Here is an 11,034-nt window from a genome sequence, read left to right on the forward strand (position 1 = left end):
GACTGATTGCAGAGAGTCGCCTGTCTCCCGCCCCCAGTTCCGTGCGGGCCCTCCCCTGTGCACGCCGTCCGAGTCGGCTCTGGGGTGACGTTTTGAGGGTGTGCAGAGTGCGTCCCCCGCCCTGGGGTATCCATAGTAACGCGTCAGCTGCTGACCTCCGGGTCGTTCTCTTATGGGCGCTCCTGGCGGACTCTAGATGTTCCGGAGTCTCCAGGGAGTGTAGACCGCTGGTTCTGGGACACTAAGGGACAAAAAAACCGTTTGGAGTTTTTTCAAAACATGTGCACGTGCTTTGCCACCCACCCCGCTCTCCTAGGCGAGTCAGAGCTCCGGGGACGGCAGCCACATATATTTTGGGGAAAAAAATCCCTGGTGATTCTGATAAGCTGCCCCTACTCAATGGTTTAGAACCGCTGGCGCGACCCTAAATCCATCTCCCCCACAGATGCCTTCCTACCGCAGTTAGGCTGACTGCCTGAAGCTGCCACCGCACAGCTCTTACACCTCTGTTTCACTCTTAGTTATTTCTTCCGTGTAATTACTTGTTTGCATAGCTGCCTCCCCACTGGGCTGTGACTTCCTTTTGGTTAGTGGCTCTGTCTCATTCATCCGTCCCCTCCTTCCCCTCCAAATGCCTGGCAGGGAAAAGTGTCCTTAATAATAAAATTGACGTGAATGGGGCCGGTGGTAGGGAGGCTGTTCATCGATGAATCTGGAGTGAAACTGGGTAGGAAAACGTGTCAGGATTAGTCTGATGTTGGGCTGGGTGAGGAGGCTGTATGGGAGGGTCCTAAAGTGAGTATGGTGGAATATCAGGGTGAGTGAGGCTGGGGAGAGACCAGAGGAAACCCCACATATCTGGACAGGTGTCTCAGAGAGATCATGGGAATTTCCTAGCCCCTCTGCAGTGTGGGATTCCATTTTGGGCACCAGGAGTCTTGTTTTCATAGCTCTGCCTCCTGCTCGGGGATAAAACTATGCAAGTCCTGAGCTACCATGACAATTCCCCTCCCAGGAAGGAAGCACAGGTTCCTCCTCTAAGTTCCTCCAGTGGGCAATCTGGGATGTACTCTGTTCCTCTGTTTCCATGTCTTGGACACCGGTCCCTACATCAGCGCTTGGGCTTAAGCCCTGGAGGCCCTGACACATGGGTGGCTGAGTCAGCACCTCAGGAATGGACTTCAGTAGGAAACCTGATGATTCAGGGCCTCAAGAATGGCATTGGACAAGCTACCATACCAGCTGCCTGGGCCTCCGCCTCCTCCTTGAGGTGGCGACAAGGAACTCAACTCAGTCAGCTCGTCCCTGGGGCACCCAAATTACCTGCCCTTCCAAATTCCTGACCTTCAGCTGCCTTCTGCTGGGTCAGCCCTGATGCATCTCAGGGGGCTCCCAAAACTGGATCAGAACTTGGTAGAGAGGGTTTCAAGAGGATAAATAAGCAAACATACTGGAGCTTCCAAGGAACCCCACTTTCCTACTGTAAAAGCTCCGAGAACCACCTCTCATCCAAAATAATTGCCTCTCCTCTCTTCACTTGCTCCCTCTCAGTTTCCCCCACCCTGGCTGCAAAGTCAGACGGTCTCCCCTTTTCCATTCCTTAGCACTGTCATACAAGCAAAACATGCAGCCGTTTTCTTTTTCTTTTTTTCTTTTTGTGTTTCTTAAAGTGCTTCTCTGTGGATCACTCTGTGTGTGTGTATATATAAGGAGGGGAGATAAGTTGTTTTGTTTTATTCTGAGATAAGGTTTTAAGAAACTAAAGATGTATATCTTGGCCCCATAGCCCTATAATCCTAACTAGGATTCTTTCTGTCTTTGTTCTTGGCTTCTGCTCTCTGGCCTCCCGCTTTAAGTCCACTGGGGGTCTGAAGGTGGGACCGTGGGGATCTCCTTCCATCTGCCGCTAGTCTGCTCCTGCCTCTCCAGGTATTGCCCTGCCAGGCATGGAGGCGGGGCCCTAAGAGGTTTGGCCGCGGGTTGCCCTGGAAGGGATGTGGGTGGTCGGGCTGGTGACTGCGAGTTGGGACGCCTGAGGCCTGCCCCGACTGAGTCACCGGGCTGTTGTTGTCACCGTCCTGGTTGCTGAAGTCCCTGCTCAGCGACGCAGACCTCTTCGGAAACAGCAGCAGCTCCCATCTTTCCAAGCTTTCAGGAGATGCCACTGGCCTGATGGTGAGGCAGATGGGCGGGGGGTGGGGACCAGGGGACAGCTGGGGCGTGGATCCGTGCCCCTCCTCCCCGTGCCACTGCCTCCTCTTTCTCCTCCTCCGGGTCGGGGACCCGGGGGAGGGAGGGTCTCCAACTTCTCTCTGGCCCCTGCACCTCACACAAAAAGCACCCCTTCCTCAGCTCCTCCTTCAGCCCCGGGGCCCCCCTACCCAGCGGTGCAGGCCCCAGCGGCTTCTCAGCCTCGCTATAGTACCCTCCCCACTCCCGCTACCCCCGCCACGCAGCCCCGGCCCGTGATGATGCCCATCTCTGCTCCCCATTCCTGGGGTTCCCACTCTGCCCCTGCCCCACGCCGATGCCCCCAGGACCCTCCTGGGCTGCGGATAGGCCCTCTGATCCCTGAGCAGGATTATGAGAGGCTGGAGGACTGTGACCCTGAGGGGTCCCCAAGATTCAGCCCTCCATGGGGAGGGGCAGCAGTCCCTGCTTCGTGTGCCTGAAGTGCTCCGAGGTGAGGGGCTGGGGAGGGCCTCAGGGTTCCAGAGTGTCCCCCGGGCTGGGCCTCTGGCAGAGGCTTGAGGGCACGGAGGCAGGTGAGTCCCAACGCTCTCCCCTCTGTGCCCAGGCTCCTGGCACCACGTCCAGAACCCGGACAGCTTCTTCGCCAAGATATCCTTTTGTGCTCTGCCTGGCAGAAAGGGGCACGGGAGGCAGGGAGACAGGGATGCAGTGGGCTGGGGACTTGGGGGCTGAGGAGTCGGCGTCCTCAGGAAAGGCCCATCATGCGTCAGGCTTAATTCTTGACGCCCTGCCGCATGTACAGCTACCACCAGAGGAGTGGCTTTGCCTGTATCCTGCCGGAGGATGGCTTCCAGCTGGGGTGAGATGCTTGTCCCAGACCCCAATCTCTTCCCCTTGCTTGCTCAGTACTGCCTGCTGCTTCTGGGCCTCCAGCGCCTTCCCAGGCAACCCAGGGGCTCAGCAGGATGGGTTAATCCGGGTGGGGGGGGGCGGTGCCCGGAGGCTGGGGCAGGAGCCCTCCCAGCCCGCAGGCCTCATCACTGCACTCCCTCCCGTCCCAGACGATTCATTTTCATTGTCACCTTCACAACCTTCCTTCTTCGCTGTGTGGATTACAGCGTTCTCTTTGCCAACCAACCAAAAAACCGAACAAGACCTGGGTCGCTCCACAGCAAAGTGACCTTGTCAGATGCTATCCTACCCTCATCCCAGTGTGCCCAGCGGTGAGTGACAGCTGGTGGGGGAGGTGATGGGGGAGAGCAACCGGCAAAGACAAAAGCCTCCCCTCCTTTTGTTCCTTGGTTTAGATCAGCCATTCTCCAAGTTTTTAGTCTCAGGCCACCTTTGATACACATAAAATTGATCGAGAACCTAACTCCCAAGACCTTTTGTTGATGAGAATCCTATCTAGATTCACCTTGTTAGAGATTAAAGCTGAGGACAGCTTAAAGCTGTTCCTAAGAATGTACAAACATACATTCCATCGACTGTGACCGTGATGTCACGTAGCCTCTGGAAAAGGCCACTGCATACTCTTGGGAGAAGGAGAATGAAAATGGCAGAAAACCTTAACATTATATGAAAACTTTTGACTCTGCAGACACTCACAAGGGTCTGGGGACCCCTAGGGCCCACACTTTGAGAACCACCGGTCTGGCTGGGTCCCCTCTCCAGGACCCCCATCGCTCCCCAAGCCTGGTCTCCCTTGCTATGGGGCCGCTACTTTCTCTCTTCCGTCTGTCCCACCCGGCACAGGATCCGCTCCAGCTGGTCTTCCTGCTGATCCTGGCGGCTACCTTTTGGCTCTTCCAGCTGCTTCGTTCGGTCTGCAAACTCTTCAGCTACTGGGACATCCAGGTGTTTTCCAGGGAGGCCCTGCACATCCACCCCAGTGAGTTGGGTGAGCGTGTCTGTGGAGGCGTGCCATGTCAGGGGGCGGAGGGTGGGAAGGAGTAGGGAGCTGTACAGACAGAAGGATCCACTGGGAAGAGGGGAGAAGCCCTTAGAGACACCTACCCTTGGCCCTGAATAATGTTAGGAGGTGGGGTACCGCCCCTTAGAACACAGGGTCCTTCCTGTTGTGGAGCTTAGTTGATGTGGATGGTTATGGAAGATGACGTACATTCACGTGCTTGTGGCCCAAACAATGGGTCTTTAGAGGAAGGGCAGTCACCTGACTTTCCAGAGCAGGAGGAACTGGGCTTGGGCTGGGGAGGCATTCCAAACCCCAGGCAGGAGGGGGGCAGGGGAAGCGATGCGCATCTTTGGGCAGCAGTAAGGAGACTGGCCCGCCAGCCCGCAACTGAGTGTCCAGGCCCCCGTCAGTGAGCCCACCCCCCTTTCTGGCCCCTGTTTGCAGGAAGCTACTTCGTCGGCCCCTTCACTGTCCCCGGTCACGCTTTGCTCTTTCCTCCCCATCTCGCTCATGCTCCTTCTGGCTCTGTACCCACGATCTTTCTTTCTTTCTTTTTTTTTTCGCGGGCCTCTCACTGTTGTGGCCTCTCCCGTTGCGGAGCACAGGCTCCGGACGCGCAGGCTCAGCGGCCATGGCTCACGGGCCCAGCCGCTCCGCGGCATGTGGGATCTTCCCGGACCGGGGCACGAGCCCGTGTCCCCTGCATCGGCAGGCGGACTCTCAGCCACTGCGCCACCAGGGAAGCCCCCCAAGTTCTTTCTTTAAGGCACAGCGCAAAGGCTGCTCCTCTCAGAAGTGCAGAGCCTTTTACGCAGCCGTCCTGTGCAGCAAAGGGGAGAGGTTCTCGAAAGCCCGCCTGAGTACGGAAGCACAAGCCGTAGCACAGGAAAGAGTCGCGAGGGCTGGGGATGGAGGCAGGGAAGCTGAGGAGCTGGACCATTGCTCCTCCAGGAGGTGGCTGACCCCTCTGTCTCCTTCCTTCTTTCTCCTCTTCCTTCCAGGGGAAAGGGAGACCCTGGGATAGACTGGAGAGGCTGGCCTGGAGGGACTTGACTAAGCTGGACTGGGGAGGCTGGGTGAAACTGGGCTAAAATGAGGTTTGCAGATGAGCTCCAAGTGAGATCTGACAGCCTCCACCCCGATGGGGACAAGGCCACTGTCTTAGGAAGGTTAATCTGTTGGAGTGGGATGGGGCAGGGGGTGTGTGTGTGTCTCAGAGCATGCTGAGGTAAAAGTTTGGGGGCTTCCGGGCCAACGGGAAAGAGACTTCCATGTTACCTGCAGCTCTGATGTACCTTGTATGTGTAGGGCTGCGGGCATGGGAGGGGCGAGCGGTGGCCAGGAAAACCTGCTCTTACGGAGCTGAGCTCAGATACATGTAGAGTTTGGTTTATGAGCTCTTCCTGGGAAGCACACGACTCACGGCCTCAGGAGGGGCAGGGGCCCGAGGAACACAGTTCAGAAGAGGGTGAGGGGAACTAAGAGGTGCCCCTTGTTGGTGGCAAGGCGAAGGGGGGGCGAGGGGGCAGAAAGCGAAAGGTGGCAGCTTTCGTGCCCCAGAGACACTGGGTGAGGACGACGGGGATGCATCTCTGGTCACGGGGAGTTTGGGCATCGCCGTGGAGAGGAATCCAGGTGGCTGGCGCTCAGGCGTCCCCTCTCCGCAGGAGGAGCTCAGCTCGGTGCCCTGGGCCGAGGTGCAGTCCCGCCTCCTGGCGCTGCAGAGGAGCGGGGGGCTGTGCGTGCAGCCGAGGCCGCTGACGGAGCTGGACGCCCACCACCGCATCCTGCGCTACACCAACTACCAGGTGGCGCTGGCCAACAAGGGCCTGCTGCCGGCCCGCCGCGCCGTGCCCTGGGGAGGCAGGGCGGCCTTTCTCAGCTGCGGCCTGGCGCCCAACGTCGATCTGCTCCTCTCTCGCGGGCCCTTCTCGTTCTTCCGCGGCGGCTAGGAGCTGCCCGACGCCTACAAGCGCAGCGACCGGCGGGCCGCCCTGGCCGCGCGCTGGCGGCGCACGGTGCTGCTGCTGGCGGCCGTGAACCTGGCGCTGAGCCCGCTGGTGCCGGCCTGGCAGGGGCTGCACGCCCTCTACAGCCGCGCGGAGCTGCTGCGGCGCGAGCCCGGCGCGCTGGCGACGCGCCGCTGGTCCCTCCTGGCCCGCCTGCAGCTGCGCCACTTCAACGAGCTGCCGCACGAGCTGCGCGCGCGCCTGGCCCGCGCCTCCCGCCCCGCCGCCGCCTTCCTGCGCGCCCCCGCGCCCGTGCTCGCGCTGCTGGCCCGCCAGCTCGTCTTCTTCGCCGGCGCGCTCTTCGCCGCGCTGCTCGTGCTCACCGTCTGCGACAAGGATGTGCTCTACGTGGAGCACGTGCTCACCGCCATGACCGCGCTCGGGATCGTGGCCAGTGGCCAGGTGCGATGGGGGAGATATCCGGGGAGGGGGCATTCCTCTGTCCTGGGGCTGAGCCTCCCGCGCATCCCTACCCCTCCCACCGCTAGTGGCCCCCCAGCCCTGCATCCCAGCCGCACATCCTCTGAACGGCAGGCCCCTTCTGCATCACCATCCCGCCCTCTAGGTCTTTCATTCCGGGTGGGCAGGGCCGAGGTCGTCCGCCGCAAATCCCGCTGCCGGCGGCCTTGGCGCACATGCACTACCTCCCGGAGACCGGCCCGGCAGGACCAGCTCTTACCGGCAGATGGCGCGGCTGCTGCAATACCGAGCGGTGAGGGTCACGCCCGTAGCGGGGCTGCGGAGGAGGCTTGGCTGCCCGCGGTGTCTGGGGACAGAGGGGCTCAGGGCTGGCCCTCCCGGGCGTCGGGGAATGACTGCGTTGGAGGTTTCCTGCTTGGCGAGTTTGGTTGCCCTCAGCAACCCCTTCTTAGCCTCAGCCCTGCTTCCCCAGGTCTCCCTCACGGAGGAGCTCCTGTCCCCTGTCCTCGCCCCACTGTTTCTGCTCTTCTGGTTTCGCCCTGGCGCCTTGGAGATCATTGACTTTTTTCGTCACTTCGCTGTAGATGTGGCCGCGGTTGGGGACATCTGTTCCTTTGCCCTTATGGATGTGAAGCGCCATGGCCACCCTCAGGTAAGAGCCTGTCCCTGGCCGTGCGGGGTTGTGGTTTGGTAGGAGTTCGCTTGCCTCACTCAAAGCAGAGCTGGGTTCCACCCCCAGCTTCATTGCCCGTCACCTGTGACCTCGAGCTAGTCACTTCACTTCCCCTTAGGGCCCTCATTCGTCAAATGAGGACGGTGCGTGGGACTCCTATGAGGATTACGTGAGATGACATGTGTAGAGCCCTACCAGAGTTCCCGGCAAGTCGTAACACCTATAAATGGGAACGTCTCGGTCAGTGGACGGGGCTGGAGTCAGGCCAGCCCTGGTATCCAGTGTGAACAGGTTTGGCAAAACACTGAGGTCACGCCGTATCTTAGTGCTGAGTCTGGACCCAGGTCCAGTTCTGCGGCTGTGTTTCTGGGTGTTCTTGAGCTAGTCCCCATTCTTTCCAGTTCACCTGGAAAGAAAGAATGGGGGCTAGTGTTTCCTGTCCTGCCTACCCCAGGTGGCACCCACTACAGCTATAAAAGTGGTGTTCACGGGAGTTCCCCAGTGGCCTAGTGGTTAGGATTTGATGCTTTCACTGCCAGGGCCCAGGTTCCATTCCTGGTAGGGGAACTGAGATCCCGCAAGCCACGTGGCACGGCCAAAAAAAAAAAAAAAAAAGTGCTGTTGGCGGCACCTGAAGGACCATCGTTGTTGCTTTCAGTGGCTCTCAGAGGGACAGACAGAGGCCTCACTGTCTGAGCGGGCTGAGGACGGGAAGGCTGAGCTCTCATTGATGAGGTTCTCCCTGGTTCATCCACAAGGGTGCCCCCCAAGCCACAGCTCCAAGTTCCTGGGGCACCTTCGAGGCCGGGTGCAACAACATGCAGCCGCCTGGGGCGCCAGCTCGGTTCGCAGCGCCCCCAGCCCTGGGATCCTCAGCATCTCTTCCTCCCCTCTGGTGAGTCAAGCCTGCCTGCCCTGCTGCCCTCCCCCCCGGCCCCTCCCCCCTCTGCCTCACCTCTTGTATTAACCCACTCATTAGCTCAGCCTGCTCTCCTGCCTTCCTTAGACCTCCGCCTCCCCTCCTGTCCTCTCTTCTGACCCTCTCTTCTCTTGCGCCCAGCTGGAGGCCTTCCCGGCCAACCTCTCGATGCAGACCCTCGTGCCCCCTCAGGACCTGAGCCCCGTAGCCCCCTGCCCAGCTGCAGCCACTGCCAGCCTCCTGGCCTCCATTTCCCGAATGAGCCAGGACTCAAGGTGAGGGGTGGGGGCCTGAGACGCAGGGAGCAGGGCTGGTGGGGCTGATCCTCCAGGAGAAGGGTGCAGGGGCATGGGGGCGGGGGTGATCAGAAAGGGGAGGCGAAGCCTGGCCCTCCCTGGGGCATGTGGGGACGGGGGGACCTGTCGTTTTTTTCATCCACTGTGACCTCTGTTCTAGCTGTGTGTCCCCAGGAGGCAGTGGGGGCCAGAAGCTGGCCCAGCTCCTAGAGCTTACGTCTGCTGAGTCTCCGCGCCATTTACCTGCACCAGGTGAGTAGAGGGGTGCCAGAAAGAGAAATGCGGGGAGAAAGCAGCTGAACAAAAGGGAGAGTGTGGAGGGGCTGGAGTGTAAGGAATTACCCAACAGGAAAGAACACAGTTCAGAAGAGGGTGAGGGGAACTAAGAGGTGGCCCTTGTTGGTGACAAGGCGAAGGGAGGGTGAGGGGGCAGAAAGGGAAAGAAAGGTGCAGGTTTCGTGCCGAGGGACACTGGGCGAGGATGCGAGGACACGTGGGTGTTCGCACTCCCCTCCTGGGATCCTCTTAACAGACCCGCCCACTGGCTAGTCACTGCTCATTTTTTTTTTCTTTTGTGGTACGCGGGCCTCCCACTGTTGTGGCCTCTCCCGTTGCGGAGCACAGGCTCTGGACGCGCAGGCTCAGCGGCCATGGCTCACAGGCCCAGCCGCTCCGCGGCATGTGGGATCTTCCCGGACCGGGGCACGAGCCCATGTCCCCTGCATCGGCAGGCGGACTCTCGACCACTGCAACACCAGGGAAGCCCCATTGTCCTCATCTGACAAATGAGGGTCCTAAGGCTAGGGGAAGTGAAGTGACTAGCTCGAGGTCGCAGATGGCAAGCAGTGGAGCTGGGGGTGGAACGCAGCTCTGCTTTGAGTGAGGCAGGCAAACTCCTACCAAACCACAGCCCCGCACAGCCAGGGACAGGCTCCAAGCTGAGGGTGGGGGAGGAGATTTCAGCACCCTCTGCACCGAGCCCGGGGGCTGGGCCTCAGGCTGCAGGGCCGGAGGGAGCCCTTCATTCTTCTCCTCTCCATTTAGCTCCATCGGCAGCAGCAGCAGGAACTGTGGGGCGAGGCTTCAGCCTTCTCCCTGTCCAGGCCCTGGGCCAGCCCGCCACAGACACTCTCGCCGGATGAGGAGAAGCCATCCTGGTCCAGTGATGGTGAGGCGGTCAGGGTGTGTGGGGGACAGACCCCGGGTGAACCGCAGGTATCATGGCACTGCCCAGCTGATGGCTTTTCTCACCAGGCTCCAGTCCTGCTTCCAGCCCCAGACAGCAGTGGAGAACCCAGAGGACCCAGAATATGTTCCCTGGAGGGTTTCAGAAGCCCACAGACACCCAGAAGGAGCCTGGCCAGGCCACTAGCACGGACTGAGAGGGCTGCTCACGGCCAGTATTGTCTAACTGGGGTGGAGGCAGGGCAACGAGTAGGACACTGGGTGGACTCAGACTCGGAGGTATGGGAACAGTGGTGGGAATTTGGGGTGATGGGGATGGTCATCTCTGGAACCTAAACCCCTGGACTGCTTGTCAAGAGTTTTTCCTCCCCCAGGTTCCTTGGCTTCTTCTCTAGCCACAGATCGGACGAGGTAGAATGGAAGGGCACGCCGAGCCCTCTTTAAAGACCCCCATGGATGCTTTAGCTGGGCGGAACTTGGGAGTCAATGACGAACGCGCCCCGGAGAAGAGAGAAAGGGTAGGAGATGCCCAAGGCATCGGGAAACATGTCTTAGAGACAGTCCTCACACGGAGGGGCTGAGAGACAACTATCTGTCCTGGAGTGGTCGGCTGGGGAGAAGTGCCCAAGTGACCTCAAGTTGGAGGGCAGAGCCAAGATGGAGGCCAAGCTACACATAAGGGAGCCATGAGGGGCTGGACCTGAAAGGCAGTAGTTTCTTTTTTTTTTTTGCAGTACGTGGGCCTCTTACTGTCGTGACCTCTCCCGTCGCGGAGCACAGGCTCCGGACGCGCAGGCTCAGCGGCCATGGCTCACGGGCCCAGCCGCTCCGCGGCACGTGGGATCCTCCCAGACCGGGGCACGAACCCGCGTCCCTTGCATCGGCAGGCGGACTCTCAACCACTGCGCCACCAGGGAAGCCCCAGTAGGTTCTTTAGACACATCTGGACTTCAGGTTCCCATGGGACTTGTGGAAGGGCATGGGGACTGGGGGTGGGAAGACTAGAGAGGCCTGACGTTTTCGGAGTTCACGTTGGTGTGACATCTGAGGAAGCGGGTCTGGCCCCTCGTCCTGTCTGAAACAAGCAGTAAAGTTTGCTCATGGCTGTGCTGCACAGCTTTGTGACCTTAGTCCTGGAATCCCCACTCCGGTCAGCTGACGACTGCACCTGCTTCTCAGTCCAGATCAGGGAGCGACACAGAACTGCCCGTGATTGGCTGGAAACCACCACTGTTCTCCAGGACTCCCTGTCAAAGAATTACCACCTCCACGCTGTCTGCACGAGTTCAAAGACAAAGCTCGTCATTCATTCTGTAACTGTGATTGACAGCGCTGGGTTAGGCATCTTAGTAGATCTAACTTCTGATCTGGTCTCTTACGGTGAATCTTCAGTAATAAATATTTCAGTGATTTAGAGATCAGGC

At 59.6% G+C, this 11,034-nt stretch overlaps 1 protein-coding gene across 1 annotated transcript; it reads left to right on the plus strand.

Annotated features, from left to right (window-relative positions):
• The first annotated feature begins 2,116 nt into the window (after window positions 1-2,116).
• ATG9B (autophagy related 9B) lies at window positions 2,117-10,979 on the plus strand. Its single transcript, XM_032642534.1, is given in 17 exon segments — window positions 2,117-2,175; window positions 2,457-2,618; window positions 2,620-2,683; window positions 2,798-2,844; window positions 2,991-3,052; window positions 3,255-3,426; window positions 3,949-4,084; window positions 5,759-6,511; window positions 6,673-6,783; window positions 6,786-6,829; window positions 7,010-7,189; window positions 7,869-8,105; window positions 8,271-8,404; window positions 8,586-8,651; window positions 8,653-8,677; window positions 9,470-9,593; window positions 9,680-10,979. Coding segments are annotated over 17 exon segments (2,448 nt in total). The 5' UTR covers window positions 2,117-2,172; the 3' UTR covers window positions 9,808-10,979.
• The last annotated feature ends 55 nt before the right edge of the window (window positions 10,980-11,034 follow it).

This window comes from Phocoena sinus, chromosome 9 (assembly GCF_008692025.1).
Source record: "Phocoena sinus isolate mPhoSin1 chromosome 9, mPhoSin1.pri, whole genome shotgun sequence".
Taxonomy (NCBI): Eukaryota; Metazoa; Chordata; class Mammalia; order Artiodactyla; family Phocoenidae; genus Phocoena; species Phocoena sinus.